The following is a 24,127-nucleotide window of genomic DNA, read 5'->3' on the forward strand; positions in this document are numbered from 1 at the left end:
CTCATATGCCCCTATCCCTAACGTGCCACTATACCTAAACCCCAGTCAAGAAAAGTTTCCCTACTGCTTCTCAGGAACTAATTCCAGCCTCTGCAACATCATTGCAACGCCCCCTAACATCACCTTAAGGGCTCCGTCAGGCATATTCTTCTGGTGTAATGAAACATTATCTAAAAACCTATCAAGCCCCTCTGTTACCAACCTACTGTGTCTTCCTGTCACATTAGTTCCCCGGTTAACTCTGCTTACTGCCGGCGAGTTCCTAGGGTATACCGGTAACTGGACTAGTGCTGTTATTCACCCAGACCCTAGACCGAGACCTGTACGAGCCATATTTCTCCCCCTCATTGCAGGAATCTCCCTCACAGCATCCTTCATGGCGGCCGGACTGGCTGGGGGAGCCCTAGGTCACACCCTTATAGAAAGTAACAAGCTGTACCAACAATTTGCCGTTGCTATGGAGGAGTCAGCTGAGTCCCTTGCCTCCCTCCAGCGGCAGCTCACGTCCCTAGCACAGGTAACCTTGCAGAACCGGAGGGCCTTAGACCTACTCACTGCTGAAAAAGGGGGAACGTGTATGTTTCTAAAGGAAGACTGTTGTTTCTACATAAATGAATCAGGGCTCGTGGAAGACCGGGTCCAATAGTTACGCAAGTTAAGCACAGAAGTAAGAACACGGCAGTTTGCTTCAGCTGCAGACCAATGGTGGAACTCATCTATGTTTTCTCTGTTAGCCCCCCTTCCTTGGACCCCTGCTGAGTCTACTATTTCTGCTTACCGTAGGACCTTGTGTTGTCAACAGAATTTTGCGGTTCGTTAGAGAAAGGTTTGACACTGTACAACTCATGGTCCTCAGAGCCCAATACCAACCTGTAAACGCTGAAACAGAATCAGACTTATAAGACCCAAGACTGGCTCTAAAAACACCTGAAAAGAAAAGGGCGAATGAAAGGAGCCGGGCACATTCCTCAACCCCGGGCTCAAAACAAACAAGCCCAGTACAAACACATCCCATCCTCCCATCTCACCACATATCGCCATATATCTCTCAAACTTCCTGAGCCCAGTACAAACACCACCAGGAAAGTCGGAGACAGCCGTTCAAAGTTTTACTGAAAAAGCGGGAACCAAAAGAATTCCTTTGTTCCCCTGTAACTCTCAGGCTATAAAAAGCAAACACTCGCATTGTTCAGGGCCCTCTTGTATGCTGTGGAATGGAGGGACCAGGTTCGAACTTGTAGTAAAGATCCTTGCCGCTTGGCTTTGACTCTGGACTCTGGTGGTCTTCTTTGGGGAACTAATGGTCTGGGCATAACACTGTAACTACTTGGCCGGCCACCTGTAACAGAGGGGAGGAGGGTCTGCACTTAGTTGCGGCAGTTATCCGGAGAATACGGCCTTCCAGCCCCTCTGCCACCAGACTCCCCCCGCCCCAGGTACGCGCCCCGCGGAGAGACCCAGCGCATGCTCGTGCGCAGGCGCAGGGCGACTGTCACCCGGCGTCTGTGGTTTGTCGTCCGGCGCTCTGGTGTCTCGATGTAGTTCCCCTGGCTTCTCCTTGACCGCCTCGGGCAGGGGGGTCACCACTGCCCCTTCTCCAGGCTCTCTCCAACCCCTGCCCAGACTAAGCCCGGCGCGGCCCTACCCTCTGACCCCGCGTTGCACAATGCCCGAGCAAAGTCTCCAGGGGTGTGAACCCCGGCGTCCCTGCCCCTGGGCGGGGACAGGCGGCGGCCAAGCGGGGAGTCGAGGCGGCGAGCGCGCAGCTGGCCTAGTCTGCGGTCCCCAACTCCTCGAGTCCCCTGGGAGCCGCCGCTGCAGGCCCCCGAGCCGCTAGGCCCGGCCGCCAGGCTAGCGCAGCTGTGGCAGCCATGGCGGAAGTTCATAGACGTCAGCATGCTCGGGTTAAAGGAGAAGCCCCCGCGAAATCCTCCACACTCCGAGATGAGGTGGAGCTGGGGATGGCGTCGGCCGAAACGCTGACCGTGTTTCTGAAGCTGCTGGCCGCAGGCTTTTACGGCGTGAGCTCCTTCCTGATCGTGGTGGTGAATAAGAGCGTGCTCACCAATTACAGGTAGGGCCGAGGCGGCGGCGGCGGAGGCCGCGGAGGAGGAGCGGGCGGCGGCGGCGGCGCGGCGCCGGCTCCCTGGACTTTGACTGCCAAAGTTAAAGCCGAACAAAGTTGGGCGGGAGCTGGGGAGGGCGGGCGGCTGACGCCCGCCGCCCGGGCAGCGGAGCCGGCCTGGCGAGCGGGCCTGTGGCAGGGGTCCGCTCCCTGCGCGGAGCTCCGGCCGGCCCGGCACGTTTGGGGCTCGCCTGCCATGCCCTGGGCGCACCGCCCCGAAAACCCTGCCCTTCAGAGAGATGGAGCAAAGTGACTCGCTTGGTGACTTTTGAGCCCTTATGCCTGTCGATCAGGGAGGAGAGCGAGGGAAGCCTCCCTCCTCCGCAGCCTGGACAGGGGGCCGGGGCTTCAGTGTCCCCTGCACCCGCTGACAGCCTCTGGGGACTTACACATCCTCACCCTCGCGGACAATTATTCCCTTGCTAACACTGGGACCCAGAGGCAGAAGTTGGTTTTTTTTTTTTTTTTTAAAGGTGTGTGAAACCGTTGCAGAGATCTGTATCTGCACTGCCTTGAGAAATCCTTTGCAGGCAGCGGACTGAAATTGTAGACTCGGACAAGATGGGACAAGCGGCCGCCCGAGGCTACATCAGCGGGGTGGCCTGACAACCAACAGGCAGGGAGTTTTCTCCCAAGATTTTTGTTTGATTTAGGGGCGGACGTTGGTGTGGCTTGTATCGGAATGCCTTATTAACGTTGCTGATGTGGAAATTGAATTCACGGAGCTAAGTTAGGTTTGTTCTGATCTTGTTTTTTTGTTTGCCCTTTTTGTAGATTTCCCTCCTCATTATGTGTTGGACTTGGCCAGGTTAGTTGGAATCCTCACCATTACGTGGTTTATGTTGTTAGAACTTTTGTGTGTGTCTTTATGTGTAGAACAGTGAATCTGTGTTCTCTTGTTTACAGATGGTGGCCACAGTGGCAGTTCTCTGGGTGGGAAAGGCGCTCAGAGTAGTCAAGTTTCCTGACCTTGACAGAAATGTACCTCGAAAGGTAAAAGAAGAAAAGCGATACTTTATTTTGTGAAATGAAGTCAGTATGTATTAACATATTTTATCAGTGCCTTGCGTGTTTAAAAATTGCAGCCTCAAAATTGCCCAGTCTAGAGTGGTTATAATGAATGTAAAGAATAAAAGTAGTAATATGTGTCAAAGAAGGCCTACAATCTCTTCAAACTTAAGAGAAAAAATAACCTAGGAATATTCTTCTGTTTTTAATTAATGCACACTTGTTGAGAGTACAATAGTTTTGCAGTTTCTCTATCCATCTAATCTAGCCAGTGTATCCTGCGTTCATTATTCTTTGGGCTTATTTTATACTGTCTGCCTCTGCTTGACTCCAAACGAAGATGAAATGCCTTTACTTTTTCTGCTGACAATAGAGCCATGGGCTCTAATACATTATCATATTTTACAGCAAATGATGTTTCTGTCTCACATTGATCGTATTCATATTTCTGTCTTTTCTCCCTGCCTTCCTCCCTTTCTTTCTGCTATAGTAATGTTGTTTATTCAAGCATAAGTGTTGTTTGGGTGTTTGGATGTCAAAATTGTGTATGATAACTAATCTTATGTTTTAAGTGGAAAAAATTTTGATCATATAAACAAAATTGTTTCTGTTTGAAAGGACCTTGTTTTAGCTATCTTTATTATTGAGTTTTGTTATCCCTTTTTAAATTTTCTAGACGTTTCCACTACCTCTACTATATTTTGGGAACCAAATCACGGGACTGTTCAGCACAAAGAAACTGAAGTATGGATAACTTTATTTTACTAGTGAGGTTAATATAATGTATTCTTAAAATTGTACTTGAATGTCAAATATTTAACACATTGTTATTGATTCTGGAAAAAAATGAAAGGACCAGAAAGCTTCTATTACTACTAAATAATGAAGGTGGTGCCAAAGGTTTTAGTTTATAGTTTATGCTCTTTTCTTTGAAGAGAAAGAGGAGTTTTTTGTTTTTGTTTTTTTACCCCTCATTTTGATGTTAGAAGTCTTAAAATGTTATAAAATGCTATGATAGAAAATTTTTATTATTTTTCTAGAGCCACAATAGTGAAGATATATACTAGGCTTCTGGGATTTCAGTTCTTTAGTATAGTTCATAAATATTTTAGGCAACTTCCACACAGCAAAATTAGAGGGTAGGCACAAGAACTTTTGCAGTTTTTCTTTTAATGTGAAGTAAGGTAACATCAGCTAGAACCCTGATAAAAATATTATTAATATCTTACACATGGCATGTAACTGTAGAGGCAACATACTTATTTTCAGAAAGAAGCAATAGCTCTCCTCTCCATGGTAACACTGTCTTTCCCTCTAACCTCCCGGTTTCTGGCTTCTGCTCTTATTGTAGTGTACATATCGGTTGTGTGTGGTATTAAAATGACACAAATAGAGAAAACATTTAACAGAAACCCCGTGGCTTCACCACTACTACACAAGCTAAAACCCTGGCATTGTAAAATAGAATGGAGAGATTTTTGAGAATCAGGGACAAGGTGTTTTTCATTTCTTCCTTTAAAACCCGAGAAACCTGACAGAATGACCAAGATGATATCTCTGAAGAGGGTTCCAAGGAAGTCAGATTTATCATGGGTGGGACATTTTTTTCCATTTCATTACCCACCAGGAAAGAAATGCAGGCCTTCTGCAAAGTGCTGCTTGTGTAGAGTTTGCTTTTTTTCATCCATCTCATCCAACCATTCATTCACACCTATCTTTGATTGCCAGCTAAGTATAAGGCACTTTGGAGTGAGATAAGATATATTCAGAAATAACTATATTGCAAGAGGCTGTATGTTTGATTAGTACAAGCAAAATGCTCTGGGAATTTAGATGAAGACAAAATTACATCCACAAAAGGACAGTCAAGGCATTTCATGGGGTAAGATTTTCATAGATGGTTTTTGGGTGGTCTAGCGGGTGGGAAGGGAGGTCAGACTAGTGAAAAAATGAGAAGGAAGCCTTTTTCTATTAAAAACTGACATATTTACAGCTTAGGGTTTTGCATAATTAGCAGAATAAAGTTTTGTAGTTAATTTGATGTTTCTCACTTCTAGTAGTTTTTTAAAAGCAACTGTTGTAGGCTTTCAAGTAGGAATTGCTTCTAGAGAGAAGCAGGGGTTTAACCATAAATTAATTTGTATGGAATTTCCATAATGGAAGAATAGCATTATTTTAACTACCAATTTGGAAAATCTTAGTTTAAAACAAATTGTTAAATTCTATTTTACCTAATTATCTTTTTTTTTTTCCAGCTTGCCAATGTTTACAGTTCTGAGAAGGTTCTCCATCCTGTTTACAATGTTTGCTGAAGGAGTTTTACTCAAGTGAGCTAAGTTTCTAATATATCTGTTCTTTAAATCACCTTGAAAAGGTGCCCAGCATATGTGAGATATTAAATTATTTGTCTTGTTCCTACCTTACCTTTTGAGAATTTTAAGCAACCCTCTCTTTTGGCTGCTGGAATTGATAGTTTGTGGGAGTGGTAGTTGGGAAGGTTATGAATTAGAGTTGAAAATCTTATCTGAACGTGAGATTTACTTTCTAGAATTTCTGTACTACTGCCACTGGGAGAAGCTGGATCAGAATCATAGATATAGGTTTTAAATAGTGTTCATGTCTAGCTCCAAATGAATGTGACATTTTTCTGTTAAAGAAATTCTGCTTCACAAAAATTCAAACTCACTAATAATAACAATAGGTGAAAATTTTAAAAGTGGGTGTAATAACATATAACAATACATTTTTGCTTTATCAAAGGGGTTCTTTTAAATATCAGTTTCTCAGAAATGTTTAAAATACGATTGTTTATAGGTTTTGAGAAAGCATATCCCATTTTTTGCTTCTGTTGTAAAATGAGTGTGGGAATAAAGTCATGTGTGTATTTTAAAATTTTTTGTTTTGTAGGAAGACTTTTTCTTGGGGTATTAAAATGACTGTATTTGCAATGATTATTGGAGCCTTTGTAGCTGCCAGGTAAGATGTGGGCCTATGACTAGCACATTATAAATTGTCAATAATTATTGATAATAAATGATTACTTATCAATAACAATTTTTTATTGCCTAAATAAGAATTATATCTTTGAAAAGCATCTAGAAGACTCTTGAAAAGGTTAAATCTTTTTGGCTGTATTAAGATAAAGGTTGACAAAAATAAGATTCTTGGGATTGTTAAAATTTAAATTGATGTAATTTAGAATTTGTTACTGTCATTGTGCTGAGCACATAGCATGTGCCACACAATATGTTTGGCATTGTACACATTATGTATTCTTCACAACACCTCTGAGAGGTATGGGTATAATTTTCCTATTTTATAGTTGAAGAAACTAAAACTTTAGTTCAGTAACTTGCTTAAGGTCACAGAGCTAATGGCAGAGCTGAAATTTGAATCTGTGGCTTTCTTCAGAGCCTGTGTGTTTTTATAAACCATGTGGCATTTCTTTTTCTTTTTTTTTTTTTTTTTTTGAGACAGAGTCTTGCTCTGTCGCCCAGGCTGGAGTCCAGTAGTGGGCTCTCGGCTCACTGCAAGCTCTGCCTCCCAGGTTCATGCCATTCTCCTGCCTCAGCTTCCCGAGTAGCTGGGACTACAGGCGTCTGCCACCACACCCAGCTAATTTTTTGTATTCTTAGTAGACACGGAGTTTCACCTTGTTAGCCAGGATGGTCTCGATCTCCTGACCTCGTGATCCGCCTGCCTTGGCCTCCCAAAGTGCTGGGATTACAGGCGTGAGCCACCGTACCTGGCCTGGTGTTTCTTAATTTTGCATGCTGCTAAAGAAAAGCATGTCTCCTCTTCTGTGAGGTGAGGAAAATGACTATGAAACATTTGCTTGCCTTTTCGAATAATGAATAATAACATTGCTTTAATTGGCCTCACATAAGATATGTCACAAATGCCATAACTTAGATAGTCTATTAGGTTATTAAAGCTTTTCCCATTTTTCTTAAGTTTTAGTTTTAAAATACATGAGGAAAATGTATACCCACAGACCGAGAAAATTATAATGATGCTAGAAGTCTTCTACAACATTTTAATCAGCCCAGGGCATGCATATATGTATTTACTAATGCCACACATTCTGCCAGACATATGTTTTCTATCCAGGAGTTCCAGTGTACTTCTTGAATTGACTCATTTACCTTCATCACATTCCCGTAGTATAGGTGGAAGAAAATATTATCAGTCCAGTCCTGTTTTACAAGTCCAATCTCCAAGTAAAATTTCATTCTAAAAAAAGGAGAGTGGCGTAATTGGTTACTAGAAATAGGCTATATAGCTAACTGCTTTTCCTTCTATGTCATATTCCCCCCTTGGAGAAAAATTCTATGCTAGCCTCCTACCTTTCTTTTTAGAGGTGCCCTGCTAGTCTTTGAAACATTTCCTTGAAGCTGATGGGACCCAAAATTGTACCAAACAACAGGGGTTCCTCAGGGCTTTCTTGTGTCTACAAAAACTTCTGAAAAGGATTACTGTCTGGACCAGCCTTATCTGGTTAGACCCTTTGACTTGGAAAAAGATTGAAAGGAAGGGAACTCAGACCTCTGAAGTCAGTCAGAAGGTTGTTAGACTGCTTGGGGTAGGGAGTGTGCATTAAGTTAGTCCTGCCTAAAATTGCAGTGGCATAGAACTCATTAGATAAGTCTTGGCTCCTATACAGTATCTCTGCAAAATCAGAGTCTGTGCAGCCACTATTTTAGCTAGAGTGCTGAAGTATGCTGAAGGCATACCTTTCTCAGATTTTCATTTATTCTGTTTAATTTACTAAATTCTTATCTCGTGCCTGGTACTCTAAGTTCCAGAAATTTTCAGTTTCCCTAAACCCCCAAGTTATACTTCACAGGTTCATTAAGCAATTATTTAAGTATTTGAGTTCCTGCTATGTGCTTAGACATTGTTCTAGCTTGATCTCAGAACTAACCATGATCCACACTTCAGAAATTTCACCCAGGGGCCCAACTACCTATGCAAGATAGTCCTACCTTTCATGTGGACCTTCAGAAAATGACTTGTTAATGGCCTCATCCTTTTGGTTTTCTTGTCTATGAAATTGAGCTCTGCCTGCTTCTGCCTGCTTCACAGATGTACTTAATGGTAATTTGGTGCTTGTTGTCATCTGGCTTTGAATGCAGAGCGGTGTGCTATTAAATGACATGAATGATTGTTGCTAATTATGTGTTTAAATGTTAGTGCCTCTTATTTCTGAGGAATCCCTTATTGAGGTGAAATTGCAAACTATGACCAGAAATCAAGAAATACTAATAGCTGATAAAATGCCTAATATTCACTTCCCTAGATGAGAATATGTTCTTGTAAATATTTTCGCTCATATCTATTTAAAATTAAATGCATGTTCTTTAAGTTGTTCTTAAAGTGTTGCTTATGTTTTGCAGCTCTGACTTGGCATTTGATCTGGAAGGATATGCTTTTATTCTGATAAACGATGTCCTAACAGCAGCAAATGGTGCATACGTAAAACAAAAATTAGATTCAAAAGTAAGTAGCAATCTAAAGCTTTAACAGGTGTATACTGATGTTGGAATGTCAATTCATAGGAGAAAAAGTGGGTAATAAAGAAAGTACTTACTGGGGATGAGAAAGACATAGTGGCTCTCTGAGGGTAAAATTCCTGTACTTTAGTGTTCATATAAGAAACTTTAATTAATTAGCAATTAGGTTTTATTCCAGGCTTTTCTGGGATTGCGTGAATGTGGGGTAGGGAAAGTAAAGCGTGTTCACTGCAGTGTCTTTAAATGTTCATGGCTGTATTCTAGAGGACTTTCCGAGGGACCTGGGAGGCAGAAAGAGAACTCCTTGGAAACCTTTGGGCAGACTTGAAGGGAAATGAATGTTGGAAGGGGCTGCAAAACAAAAATGGCCTTTATGTATTTGCCCTATAAATAATGGGAAATTTTAGGGAGTATTAGTATCTCTGTCTCTCTTAGGGGCAACACAGTGTTTCCTGGCCTTGGCTTTACCAGATATTGTTTATTTGTTTACTATGTACTTTAAATATATTATTTTTAGATCAAGCCAGATTATTAGAAAGCTGAGTATTTGAATCATATTGCTTTTGCAACGTTACGTTATGAGATTACATTACTGTAAGAAACACCTAAATGGATCTCAACTTTATATATCCTAGGGTGGCTAATTGAAGGAATTGTCCTTGATATCATAATGTATCCTATATGAGGACTCATATGAGATACTTATCTTAGATGTCACCATAGTTTTTCCTGAGCAGCTGTTACATTTTTATCTCATAATTACATCTTGTAACTGACCATGACTTTATCTTATTTTCCTACCCATATTTTCTCTTTAGTCAGATGACTTTAACTGCTTAGTTTTTAGTCTTTTCTATTATGTGTAGAATGTTTCTGAAACAAGTTCCTTTTTGGGAGCTTAGATAATAAATAAATACAAGTGTCCTACCTGCTTGATAGTACTATTAGTATTGAATTGATCTTGCCTTGGCCAGGGGCTTTGCCTGCTCCTCTAGAAAAGAAGTGTAGATTCAATGTCTATCCCAGTAGGTTTCATTATTTTGCAGATAGTTTATTTTTTTTGTTTTGTTTTTGTTTTTGGAATAGGCTTGAAGAACCAAGGACGGTGTTGATTTGTTTCCAATCCATTTTCTTTAAATATGCATGTCTTGGCCTCCGTTTATTTGCTTTGATGAATCTATATGATGGTTACATTTTAATGGAAGCTACTAGTAAGAATTTTTATCTTTTTAAAATAGCTAGAGAAAAGGTAGCAGTTAGTGATTGATCTTACTCTTTTCTTCAGCCCATTTGCTGCTTTGGAAAATAGATACTATTAATGACATTTTATTTGTCCAGCAGCTTCAGTTGTCTAAAACATCACTGTTAATAGAATTTTCTGTGACATTGGAAATTTATATTTCTGCTTTCCATTAACTGGTCATTAGCCATGCATGGCCCTTGAGCACTTGAAAATAACTGAGAAACTGAAATCAGTAGTTTTATGTGATTATAATTAAATTGAAATAGCTACATGTGGCTAGTGGCTACCATATTAGTACAATCTATAGTATATCCTAGAACCTAGAAAAAAAATCAAAGTTTCTGAGTGTTTTATTCCTAGGAGATCCCTACAGTTTCTCACTTAGAAATCACTATGACTTATTCGTACTAGAAATTTTAAGTTCATTGATTACTTCTCCTAGCTCATATCTTATAAGCAACAAACTAGAAGGTAGAATTCTATTTAGAGGCAGGAGGTTTACCAGCAGTATAAAAGGTCAGCTAACAAGAGAAACAGTCAAATTGTAAAAGACAGAAATACTGAAGAAGAAGAAAAAGATACAGGGTCTATTAAACAGCCGTAAGGGCAACACTGAATAAGAACATAATACATAAACATAATAATACAGATTTATGATGCATAACAGTGTATCATAAGATGTAATAATACATGTTTATGATGATGCCCTAAATCTAGTTTCAGTCAGTGTACTTAAAGAAGGCAGGGAGAAAGACATTCAAAACAATTAAAATGTATAAAGAAAAGCAGTTTTGGCTTTTAAGTTTTTGCTGTTTGTCAGTTACTGGATGATGTGTATTTGTGTGTATGTGTGCCTCCATGCATATCCTCTACTTCCTGGATAACACTCATGTCTCTGGCTGACTGGGCACCCTTCTTAAAGGTTGTCCCAGTGTGGCTTTTTTTTTTTGCTGCCGTACACATGAGGCACACCTTTACACTGATGCTTGTGGTGACCATAAGCAATCAGTTACTTAGTTTATCCCAGAGGCAGTAAGGCCGTACGGCCATGCTGAGGTGCTTTTTAATACATCCGGAGTTTTCTTGTTTTCTTTTGTTTTTAGAAGTAGAGAAACAAAAGAATGGCTACTCCATAGGCAGGGCAGCCAATCAGGAGTTTTATTACTGATAATATCAGGACTGCTTACAATCATAGTCCATTGAGTATGAGTCATATGGCATAAAGATTTTGTGCTGCATTTTAGACCTGAATGTGGCTATCGAATTTAAAACTTTTTAACTTTAAAATATTACATAAGATAATGCATGTTTATGATAGAAGTAGTAGAAAACATGGATAAGCAAGAGGAAGAAAACATAAATCTCCCTTAATACTGTCATCGAGTGAGAAGCACTGCTTTGGTGGATATCCTTTATTTTGTGTGTGTATGTGTATGTGTGTGCACACTTATCTATATGTTAAAATTTTAAGCAAAAAAGGGATGATATAGTTTCTAACTTGTATTTTTCACTTAATACCATTTCTTGAACACCTTTTTATGTCAATCAGCATCATTAAACATTTTTAGTGGCTGTGTAATGTTTCATTGTATAGCTAGTTATAGTCTAATCATCTAATCAGCTAGTTTTCCTTCGGGATTTTTTTTTGTTTTGTTTTGTTTTTTGTTTTTGTTTTTTTTTTGAGATGGAGTCTCACTCTGTCGCTCAGCCTGGAGTGCAGTGGCACATCAGCTTCCTGCAGCCTGTGTCTCCTGGGTTCAAGTGATTCTTGTGCCTCAGCCTCTTGAATAGCTGGGATTACAGGTGTGCACCACCACGCCAGGCTAATTTTTGTATTTTTAGTAGAGACGGGGTTACTCTATGTTGGCCAGGCTGGTCTCAAATTCCTGACCTCAGGCGATCTGCCTGTCTTGGCCTCCGCAAGTGCTGAGATGACAGGCATGAGCCACTGCACCCAGCCTAATCAGCTAGTTTTCTATTGTTGGGTATTTATTTCCAATTTTTCAGTGCTGCTTTTGAGAAGGCAGTTCGACTTTTCTCATCAGGCAGTAATCTTTCAATCGCAGGAGTTAGGCAAGTGTTATGCCCCCATCCTTACCACTCCCTCACTGTCCCCACTTCCCACCTCTCAAACCCTGGCCTGCATTTTCAGGAGACTGCTTCATGCTGAATGTCCCAGAAGTGTGTGAACCAAAGGTGGACTCAGAGTTCTTATAGGCTCCCTGTGTTTGAAGATGTGTGTTGTCCTTTGTTGCTCCCTAGTAGCTAAGAACCCAGTAAGTCATATTGTGTTCTGGGAGTTGTAGTTATAGTAATCTTAATCTTCATTGTACTTCATGTACATGTTTTCGGAAATACTTCACTGAGAAGTGCTGTCTGTTGGTATTGGTCTAGGCCTGAGTCTGTGTGTCTGAATCTGACCATCTTTTTTTGTTTGTTTGCTTTGTGCTTTTTGTTTGTTTTGTTTTTGAGCCAGGGTCTTGCTCTGTTGCCCAAGTTGGAATGCAGTGGCACAATCAGAGCTCACTGCAGCCTCCCTTGGATTCCTGGGTTCAAGGGATCCTCCCACCTCAGTCTCCCAAGTAGCTGGGACTACAGGTGCACACCACCATTCCTGGCTAATTATTTTTTCTTTTTAATTTAAGATCGGTTCTTGCTCTGTTACCCAGGTTGGAGTACAGGGGCACAATCTCAATCTTGGCTCACTGCAGCCTTGAACTCCCAGGCTCAAGTGATCCACCCACATCAGCCTCCCCAGTAGCTGGGATTTACAGGAACATGCCACCATGCTCGGCTAGGTTTTTTTGTGTTTTTTTTTTTTGTTTTGTTTTGTTTTTGAGATGGAGTGTCTCACTCTGTCATCCAGGCTGAAGTGCAATGGCGCGATCTTGGCTCACTGCATCTCCACCTCCTGAGTTCAAGCGATTCTCCCGCCTCAGCCTCCCAAGTAGCTGGGATTACGGGCACCCGCCATCATGCCCGGCTAATTTTTGTATTTTTGTAGAGACAGTTTCACTATGTTGGCCAGGCTGGTCTTGAACTGCTGACCTCAGGTGATCTGCCTGCCTCAGCCTCCCAAAGTGCTGGGATTACAGGCGTGAGCCACCGCGCCTGGCTGTTTTTGTATTTTTTGTAGAGACAGTGTTTCACCATGTTGCCCATGCTGGTCTTGAACTCCTGGGCTCAAGCAATCTGTCCACCTCAGCCTCCCAAAGTGCTAAGTTTACAGGTGTGAGCCACTGTATCCGGCCTCATCCATCTTTCTTAAATGACACTGTGCTAGGCTTCTGAAAAGCCCAAGACATACTCAGTCTTGATTCAGTTCTGGAAAGAGAATGGCTTCAGAGAGATGTTTTGATATTGCTGTGTGTGTGTTTGTGTGTGTGTGTATGTGTTCAAAATAACCTCTTTTCTACTTGCTATTTTGAGGCAGCCAGTAGTCATTTTTATTTCTCTGATCTTAAGCACTTGAGGAATTTATTTCAAGTAAGTATAAAATTTTGTAAGTTTGCTTTATTTGGTCTTGAAAGTTTAGATTATTTCTTAATGTTTGCAAAACTTCTAACTTAATTCATTTGCTGTGTATGTTGTAGGGGAGGGTGTGTGTGTTTGTGTATTTATGTGTAGTTTGAGTGGTATTTTGTACAGTGTTGTATCTGCTAGAACAAAATGCAGATGAAACACCTAATTATTTACTGTCCTAGGAGCTGGGAAAATATGGACTGCTCTATTACAATGCACTGTTCATGATTCTGCCCACGCTGGCCATTGCGTATTTCACAGGAGATGCACAAAAGGTAGGACTTTCTAATTACGGTTTAATGGCTTACGTTGATGAACTGCATTATTATTTACGATGAAAAGATAGGCTTTGTTGTTCAAAAGAAATATGCTTATTAAGTGACCAAAAACTGAGCATTTACTCTTTAAATTGCTAATGTCATGCTAACCTCTTTTCTTGGTGTAAACATTGGATAGTACTAAGATGACTCAAAATAGCTCTGCTGTCAACATAAAAATAGTGCTTGCCAGCTAGTGTCTTTTTCTTACATGCCAGAAGGATAGAGGAAGGGAATTTTTACATTTCTGCTAAACTATAAAATAGGAATAGTAGTAAACTATCCTTGAGAAACAAAAATCTTGAAATAGTAAAATTCTCCAAATCCTAAACAAAATGCTAGGCATTGCTAGAAGTTCTCAGTTTTACTGTACAGTTGTCATCCTGGTTTAACTCCCAACTTTTTTTTTTTCCCCTCGGGAGATATTTAGCATTGTGTGGCAACTTAACCATATAAAGAACAACTAATATAGTAGTTTACCAATTTTCTGCAAATGTCTAGCTAAATAAATACAGAATTGAGTAGTAAAATAAATCTGGAGAAGAATTTTTCTCTAAAACAAGCCCATGTAGGAGACAAATTGATAACATATTGTCAGAATTCACAAAATTCTGCAAACTAAATGGAAATCCAGAATTATGGCAAGGATTTCTGTACCAAGATTCCTTCTAATGATTCCCCTGGCTAGTAACTTCTTCAGAATAAGTATGTTGGTCATTTACTCTAAAGACCGTGATTTTTACAAGTTTGTGGGAACTAAAATAAAAGAGATTTTTAAAAGCTGTTGGACTATTAAATTGTTCTTGAACCAAGGGCTGGAGACTGACAGCTTATGAAGCTGTTTCCCACCCGCCTCATACCTCTTTCTTTTAAAGAACTGGTACAGGTCATCTTGAATATATGTGTAAATGTTTTAATGAACTGTGGCCTACCTGCCAGCAGGCCTAAAAATGACACCAAAGTAGGAAACGGCTATTTCTCTAATAAAGAGTATTAAATAAGTATTTTTTGGCTGTGAAAAAAAATGGGACAAGAAACTAACATTTATTGAATCCCTATTATGTGTTAGTCACTTTGTATATTTAATATAATGTAGTTTTTATAACAGTCAAGAAAATTTTAATTATACCTATTTTACTAATGTGGAAGGAGAGGTTCAGAGAGACTAAGAAACTTGTCCAGTGTCATACTATTGGGGAATAGTGGAGTCAAGATTTAAACCCAAGCCTGACTCCAAAGGCTGTGGGCTTTGGGGCAGACTAGCGACTAGCAGAAGCACCCCTCACTCTCGAGCTTTGGGACAAGAATATGGTGTGATATATGGTTCTAAATCTTGAGGCCAATCTGAGAAAGTTGGAAGAATTAATTTGCTTACGGAATATATAAAGTTTCTTTTAGCAGACATTGAACCAAATGGACTAAGAAAGCAATTTGTATGGCCCTTTGGAGGGAGAGTAATCTAGGTCAAGGAAGAGCAGGTTCCAAGTCCTGAGGTGAGAGTGCTTAGCATTTTTTAAATGGGCAAATACCAGGAAAAGTCAAAGTGGGCCTTGAAGAATGCGGAGGAAGAGAAACAAAAGGTACATTCCAGATAGAACTAACAGCATGAGCTCAGGCATACCTGCAAAGACCAGACTCTTCAAATTAGAAGGTAGAAGTCAAAGACCTTAGAAACATTAGCAGAGACCTTAGAGAGCGTCTGGTTTGAGCCTCTTATTTCATAGTTGGGGAAACTAGGCCCCAGAGAGGACTAGAACCTAGATTTTTAAATTCTAAGCAGGTGTTATTACCATTCCCACCATACCACACCCTGATTCCTTCTAAATTAGGACCAATGCTAGACACAAGAATTTGACATTTACTCTGCAGGTAGTGACAAGTCCTTAAAAGTTTGTGACAAAGGGCTGGGTGCAGTGGCTCCCGCCTATAATCCTAGCCCTTGGGGAGGTGAGCAGATTGCTTGAGCCCAGGAATTCAAGACCAGCCTGGGCAACATGGCAAAACTCCATCTCTACAAAAAATTCCAAAAAAATTAGCACGCATGGTCGGGTGTGTCTGTAGTCCCAGCTACTGGGGAGGCTGAGGTGGGAGGATCACTTGAGCCCAGGAGGTCGAGGCTGCAGTGAGCCATGATTGTGCCACTGCACTCCAGCCTGGGTGACAAAGCAAGACTGTGTCTCAAAAAAAAAAAAAAATTGTGATGTAAGTGGTACAGTGGGGAGAATTTAGGGCTCTCAGAATGCAGAAAACTAGCTACCTCCAGTTCTGTGCCTGACCACCATCTGACTTTGGATAAATCCCTTCTGCTCTCCCACCTAGCTTTATCATTTGTAAAATGAGTCTCTAGGTACAGCCCTTTCTGGGGTTGAGACAGAGTTTCTGAGGAGTAAAAGCCATGTCATTGTGGAAACAGGCAGCTATTCTCACAGCTGGCATGAGCCCACTACTCCCCTATAATCAGTGCTGATAAACTGCTCTCATTTGTTGGACTTCAGACTTTCCTGACCCACTTTGAATGGGGGCCACTTTGAATGGAAACTTTCTATGTATTGAATGAAAAGATCTCCAAGATAAATGGTTAAATGAAAAAGCACAGTGCAAAATGGTGCATATGATATCCTACCTTTTGGGTAAAATAAAAAGAAAAATAAGAATACCCCCCATGCGCGCGCGTGCACACACACACACACACACACAATTTTTTCACTTATTTAAATAAAGTCTGGAAAAATATACATGAAACTAATAAATAATTTTTGTGCATATTGTGGGAACAGGGTAAGTAGAACAGGAATGGGAGGGAGACTTCTCAAACTATTCATCTTTCTATATTTTTTTGATTATAGGACCACGTAAACGTATTTAAAAACTATATCAAAGGAACAATAAGGAAAAGATAGTTTTTATATAAATGACTACTATCCTGTGATTAACCCTAAATTTGAAAATAACTGGGGACATGGCAAGTCAGTTTGTTATTATCCTAAGTTGCAGACTCTTAACCCACATTGCAATTTGAAGCAAAATCAATGCAAATTATTCTGAAAGTCTCACTGTTAAATTTAGTAGGCAGAAGAGGGAAAACTTCCCTTTGTTAGGACAAGAATCCAACAAGGGGGCTCTGAAAGGCCAGCTCCCCAGAGAGGCAGGAGTTGGATACAGCAGTTGATGGGGTTGATATAGCCTTTAAGCAAGAGTTGGAGGCCAACGATGAAAAAAATGAAATATATTACCATAAAAATGTAAAGGAAAGTTCCAGTTGAAAAACTCGTCCCAGTGAGCACATAATGCAAGGTCTTGGCAAAGCATTTTGAGAAACCAAACTAGTGTGTCTGTGTGTGTGTGTGTGTGTGTGTGTGTGTGTGTGTGTACATATTTAAAGTTTATCCAAGGTTCTCAAAGTTCTGGGTTTACCAGAAACCAAGGAACAAATAAATATATTCAGCACTTAGTTTTTAAAACGTGTATCTTCTAACTTAAAAACATTTTTTTAAACTATGCCTCATGCAAAAACCAGCTTACTGTTAATAAAAGATACCTAGTTAACGTAGATAAAGGCAGAGTGGACATCACTTGACCAATGACTTTCCAAAGCATCAGTACAGATTGTGTTTAAACTTACTAATTGCTACCTCCAGATGGGATTTTTTTTTAGTACAAAGCCAGTGATTCAGTCACAGGAGTTGGAGCTTGGCTTTCTGGCAGCACACCCTGCTAGGTGTTCTTACATAGAGATGGAAGGACAGACCACTTGCTGTAGGTCTCACAAGGCTAGTTCTGTGGTACGCTGTATAATGTCTCCATTGTATCACTGGCTAAATTACATGGTTTAGGGGAGTTATAGGAAAAGTTGCTGCACAAATTGTCTGCCTGGAAGTGTCTCATACTAAGCATTGCTAACTAAATATTGAAGAAATTTTAGGCTAAGTTAGCCTGTTTAGAGTTATTCATCTTTTCTGGATTGCTCTGTGGACCATACAGATTGATTTTCAGACTCTGAATTATTCTCACCACCTAGAGACAGATTCCTTCTGTTTTCTGGGCCTTGGTGTTCCCATATATAAAACAGGTGGGTTGGATCAATTATTCTTTAGTTATGAATGAATAGAACTTTGTCTTTGCCAGTATATTATTTGACTGACACTGTTATGTTTTTAACCATTCTTACCTCTGAGATATCTCTTTTTAAATAAGAGCAAGTGACCTACTTGGCAAGCTGGAATGTGTAGTTTTGACATGATCTGTAGGTTTTATTTTATATAGGTGGCACCACTGACATTATCTTCTTTCTGCCTTAGCAAGTTTCCTAACAGTTTACTTTCAGATAAGGATTCAATTTTTTTCTTAGTAATTTTTCAGGGAAAGAATTTTCAGGAATAGAATATCATTTATTAATCTTTTTTCTTTACCATGACATGCAAACTCAGTGGTTTATTTTTAGACTTCATGGTAAACAGAGATGTATCAAAACACTAAGAAAATATCTGTCACACTTTGGATTTTAGTTCAGATTTCAAATGAGTTGATGATTCAGAAATGGGGAATGGTTGCCTCAAGTGGACATTGAAACTTTTCCATACTTCTGACTAGATTAGGGTTGGTAAATTGTAAATTGGTGCTAAGTTATCCTGTGCTCATTGTAGACATTACCAAGTAGTCACAATACTTTCTTGCTATGCTTACACATAGCCTGAGACTGTTTACCAAGACAGGAGTCTAGACAGCCAGAATCAGTTGATCAGAGCTGGTACAAAAGACAAAATCTGATTGCATCCCTGGATAAGAGTTTAGCCTTTGTATTGATTGTGTACTTTTTGTGCTAATCTTACTCAGATACTCCCTTTCTCTCTTAATTTCCTTAACCTAGGCAACAAAAAAACCCACATTTTTAAAATTAAAATTTTTTTCAAATATTTTTATTTAACTAAAAGTTTTCAACAAAGTACTTATACACTGTGACTGTGGTATGTAAACTACTCTTATTTTACATATAAAGACAAAAAGATGAACCCATCAAAAATAATACCTACAACAACTTTTCAACACATTGACAGTACAATAAGATATCAAGAGAAACAATAGAAAGTTAAAAAGTGAGGGGATGAAATTAAGGTGTAGAGTTTTTATTAGTTTTCTTTTTGTTTGTTTGTTTATGCACACAGTGTTAAGTTGTTGTCAGCTTAAAATACTGGGTTATTAGGTTGTGTTTGCAAGCCTCATGGTAATGTCAAATAAAAAAGCATACAACAGATACATAAAAAATGAAAAGCAAGAAATGAAATTATACCACCACAGAAAATCACCTTCACTAAAAGGAAGACAGGAGGGAAGGAAAGAAGGAAGAGAAGATCACAGAACTACCAGAACAAAATGGCAGGAGCAAATCCTTACTTAACAGTAATAATATTGAATGTAAATGGACTAAACTCTCCAATCAAAAGACATACAGTAGCTGAATGGATAAGAAAAGAAATTAAAAAAAAAAGACCCAGTGATCTGTTGCTTACAAGACACACACTTCACTTGTAAAGATTCACATAGACTGAAAATAAAGGGATGGAAAAATATATTACATGCCAATGGAGACCAAAAAGGAGCAGAAGTAGCTCTACTTACGTCAGACAGTATACATTTTAAGATAAAAACTGTAAGACACAAAGAAGGTCACTATATAATGATAAAGGGGTAAATTGAGCAAGAGGATATAACAGTTGTAAATATATATGCACCCAACACTGGAACACCTGGATATATTTTAAGTTAATATACATTAACTTAAATTAACCAAATAAATGAAAGATCTCCACAGTGAAAACTATAAAACACTGATGCAAGAATGCACCGATATATAAAACAAATACTACTAGTGCTAAAGAGAGAGATAGATCCCAATACAGTAATAGCTGGAAACTACAACACCCCAGTTTCAGCATTGGACAGATCTTTCAGACAGAAAGTCAACAAAGAAACATTGGATTTAATCTGCACTGTAGACCAAATGGGTCTAATAGATATTTACGGAACATTTCGTCCAGTGGCTGCAGGATACGCATTCTTTTTCCCAGCACATGGAGAGACCATATGTTAGGTCACAAGACAAGTCTTAAAACATTCAAAACATTGAAATAATATCCAGCATCTTCTCTGACCACAATGGAATAAAGCTAGAAGTTAATAACGAGGGATTTTTGAATACATGGAAATTAAACAATATGTTCCTGAATGACAAATGGGTTAATGAAGAAATTAAGAAGGAAATTAAAAAATTTTTTGAAACAAATGATAATGGAAAACCAAAACTTATGGTATACAGCAAAAACAGTACTAAGAGGATAAGTTTACAACTATAAATGCCTACATCAAAAAAAAAAAAAAAGAAAAACTTCAAATAAACAACCTAATGATACATCTTAAAGAACTAGAAGAGCAAGTTCTTTTGGGTTCCAAACCCAAAATTAGTAGAAGAAAAGAAATAATAAAAATCAGGGCAGAAATAAATGAATTTGAAATGAAGAAAACAATACAAAAGATTAATGAAACAAAAAGTTGGTTTTCTGAAAAGAAAAAATTGACAAACCTTTAGCCAGACTAAGAAAAAAAGAGAGAAGACCCAAATAAATAATATCAGAGCTAAAAAAGGAGACGTTACAACTGATACCACAGAAATTCAAAAGATCATTATTGGCTACTATGAGCAACTGTGTGCCAATAGATTGGAAAAGCTGAAACAAATGGGTAAATGCTGGACACATACAACCTACCAAGATTGAATCATGTAGAAATCCAAAACCTGAACAGACCAGTAACAAGGAATGAGATCAAAGCTGTAATAAAAACTCTCCAAGCAAAGGAAAGCCTGGATATGGCTTCACTACTGAATTCTACGAAACATTTAAAGAAGAACTAATGCCAATCTTACTGAAACTATTCCAAAAAATAGAGGAGGAGGGCATACTTCCAAATTCATTCTGCAAGGCCAGTGTTACCCTGATACCAAAATCAGACAAAGATGCTTATTAAACACACACACACACACACACACACACACACAACACAGAACTGTAGGCCAGTGTCACTGATGAATAGTAATGGAGAAATCCTCAACAAAAAAGATCATTCATCATGACCAAGTGGGATTTATCCTAGGGATGCAAGGATGGTTCAGGATACACAAATCAATTAATGTAATACATCATATCAACAGAATGAAGGACAAAAACCAAATGATCATTTCGATTGATTGATGGTGGAAAAAACGTTTGATAAAATTCAAAATCCCTTCATGATAAAAATCCTCAAAAAACTGAGTATAGAAGGAAAAACAATATATGACAGATGAATGGGTAGTATCATACTGAATAGGGAAAAATGGAAAGCCTTTTTTCTAAGATCAGAACACAACAAGGATGCCCACTTTCACCACTGTTACTCAGTGTAATACTGGAAGTCCTAGCTAAATCAATCAGACAAGAGAAAGAAAGGGCATCCAGATTGAAAAAGAAGTCGAATTATCCTGCTTTGTAGATGATATGATCATGTACTTAGAAAAACCTAAAGACTCTACCAAAAAACTATTAGAACTGATAAATTCACTAAAATTGCAGGATACAAAATCAAATACAAAAATCAGTGGCATTTCCATATGGCTATAGCAAACAATTTGAAAAGGAAATCAAGAAAGTAATTACATTTATAATAGCTATGAATGAAATAAAATAACTTAAAATTAACCAAAGAAGTGAAAAGTCTCTGCAGTGAAAGCCGTAAAACACTGATGCAAGAAACTGAAAAGGACACAAGAAAATGGAAAGCTATTCCACGTTCATGGATTGGAAAAATCAATATTGTTAAAATGTTCATGCTGCCTGAAGCAATCTACAGATTTAATTCAACCCCTGTCAAAATACCAGTGAAATTCTTCACAGAAGTAGAAAAAACTATCCTAAAATTTATGTGGAACCACAAAAGACCCAGAATAGCCAAAGCCATCCTAAGCAAAGAGAACAAAACTGGAGGAATCACATTACCTGACTTCAAATTATACTACAGAGCTATAGTAACCAAAACAGCATGGTACTGTCATAAAAACAGACATATAGATCAGTGAAATCTATGTGTCTGAATAGAACACAGAACTAAATCCATACATCTACAGTAAACTAATTTTTGACAGTGGTGCCAAGAACATACACTGGGGAAAGGACAGTCTCTTCAGTGTATGGTTCAGGGAAAGCCGGGTGTACATATGCAAAAGAATGACGCTAGATCCCTATCCTCCTGCCTTGGACAAAAATCAAATCAAAATGGATTAAAGACTTATCTAAAACTTCAAAGTATGAAACTAGTAGAAGAAAATATTGGGGAAACTCTCCAGCATATTGGACTGGGCAAGGATTTCTTAGTAATACCCCACAAGCACAGACAACCAAAGTAAAAATGGACAGATGGAATCACATCAAGTTGAAAAGCTTCTGCACAGTGAAGAAAACAACAGTCAAGAGACAACCCACAGAATGGGAGAAAATATTTGTAAATATTTGAAAAACAGCTCTATAGGAAGAAATCTAGTAATCTGATTAAAATAATTGGCAAAAGATCTGAGTAGACATTTCTCAAAAGAAGACATGCAGATGGCAAACAGTCGTATACAAAAAGTGCTAAACATTGTTGATCATCAGAGAAATGCAAACCAAAACTACAATGAGATATCATCTCACCTTAGTTAAAAAGGTTTTTATCCAAAAGTCAGGCAATAACAAATGCTGGCAAGGATGTGAATAAAAGGGAACCCTCATACACTCTTGGTGGGAATCTAAATTAGTACAAGCACTATGGAGAACAGTTTGGAGGTTCCTCAAAAAACTAAAAATACAGCTACCATACAATCTAGCAATCCCACTGCTGGGTAAAACCCAAAAGAAAGGAAATCAGTATATTGAGGAGATACCCCTATTTTGTAGCACTATTCACAGTAGCCAACATTTGGAAGCAACTCGAGTGTCCATCAACGAATGAATGGATAAAGAAAATGTGGTACATATAAACAATGGAGTACAATTCAGCTATAAAAAAAAGGAGATGCTGAAATTTGCAACAACATGGATGGAACTGGAGGTCATTATGTTAAGGAAATAAGGCAGGCACAGAAAAACAAACTTCACATGTTCTCATTTATCTATGGGAACCAAACATTAAAACAATTGATCTGATGGAGATAGAAAGAAGGTGGTTTACCAGAGGCTGGCAAGGGTAGTAGGGGAGTGAGGAAAGCTGGAAGGGTTAAGAGATACAAAAAATGGTTAGAAAAAATGAATAAGAACTAGTATTTGGTAGCACAACAAGATAATTGTTCATTTCAAAATATAGCTAAAAGAGTATAATTGGATTGTTTGTAATACAAAGGATAAATGCTTGAGGGGATGGATACCCCATTTACCCTGATGTGATGATGATTATTATTGTTATTATTTTGAGATGGAGTTTTACTCTTCTTGCCCAGGCTGGAGTGCAATGGTGCGATCTCGGCTCACTGCAACCTCTGCCTCCTGGGTTCAAGTTATTCTCTTGCCTCAGCCTCCTGAGTAGCTGGGATTACAGGTGCACGCCACCACGCCCAGCTAATTTTTGTATTTTTAGTAGAGATGGGGTTTCTCCGTGTTGGTCAAACTGATATTGAACTCCTGATCTTAGGTGATCCGCCTACTTCAGCCTCCCAAAGTGCTGGGATTATAGGTGTGAGCCACCGAGCCCAGCCTGTGATGTGATTATTACACATTGCACGCCTGTATCAAAATAGCCTCAAATAACCCATAAATATATACCTACCATGTTATTTAAAAATAACAATTAAAAAAATTAAAAAAAAATAAAAGCGTAGTTATAGGTAGTGGTAGGTCCATATAACATTTGCTGTCTCCCGTTGATTATGGGACATTGTTTTCACTCCTGGGGTATTTACATTATACTGCTGGCACCTGTAGCACTAAAGACTTTATTCAAAACAGAAGGAAAGCCTAAGAAACATCTTTGTATATTAAATCTGTAATCACAGCTACCAGTCAGCCAAGACCGAAGATTCCAGGCCTTGTGGCAGAGAGCCTGTTTAGTTCTGTGTCACACACAGAATGACCAGGTAGGTCATTCTCTTCACAACGGCTCTTTATCAGAGCTTTCTCTAGAAGCAGAAGTTTTGTTTCATTTTAAATGTTTTGTTTTTTTCCTGATTAACAAAATGTATGTTCACCGTGCCTTCTATTTCCTATCTTAGGGAGAATAAAAAATTCGCTTGCAAATCTACCACCAAGAGATAACTGGTGGAAGTTTAAGCGAATAATTTCTTCTGTATGTAAATTCTGTCTACATTTAAAGTGACTGCATTTTAGTCTCTCAGTTGATCCTC

The 24,127-nt window shown here is 39.0% G+C and overlaps 1 protein-coding gene across 2 annotated transcripts in view; it reads left to right on the forward strand.

Annotated features, from left to right (window-relative positions):
- Positions 1 to 1,700: 1,700 nt before the first annotated feature.
- SLC35D1 (solute carrier family 35 member D1) overlaps positions 1,701 to 24,127 on the forward strand; it is a 54,754-nt gene continuing 32,327 nt past the window's right edge. Inside the window, exons 1-8 of one of the 2 annotated variants that reach the window (XM_004025935.5) lie at positions 1,701 to 2,074; positions 2,900 to 2,933; positions 3,032 to 3,118; positions 3,810 to 3,877; positions 5,389 to 5,460; positions 6,041 to 6,109; positions 8,530 to 8,632; positions 13,594 to 13,686. In XM_004025935.5, coding sequence (XP_004025984.1) covers positions 1,872 to 2,074; positions 2,900 to 2,933; positions 3,032 to 3,118; positions 3,810 to 3,877; positions 5,389 to 5,460; positions 6,041 to 6,109; positions 8,530 to 8,632; positions 13,594 to 13,686 — 729 coding nt within the window. In that variant the 5' untranslated portion in view covers positions 1,701 to 1,871. The remainder of the gene's footprint in view (positions 2,075 to 2,899; positions 2,934 to 3,031; positions 3,119 to 3,809; positions 3,878 to 5,388; positions 5,461 to 6,040; positions 6,110 to 8,529; positions 8,633 to 13,593; positions 13,687 to 24,127) is intronic. The other variant, XM_055350402.2, reaches the window with a different exon arrangement.

This window comes from Gorilla gorilla, chromosome 1, assembly GCF_029281585.2.
Source record: "Gorilla gorilla gorilla isolate KB3781 chromosome 1, NHGRI_mGorGor1-v2.1_pri, whole genome shotgun sequence".
In the NCBI taxonomy this organism is placed as follows: domain Eukaryota; kingdom Metazoa; phylum Chordata; class Mammalia; order Primates; family Hominidae; genus Gorilla; species Gorilla gorilla.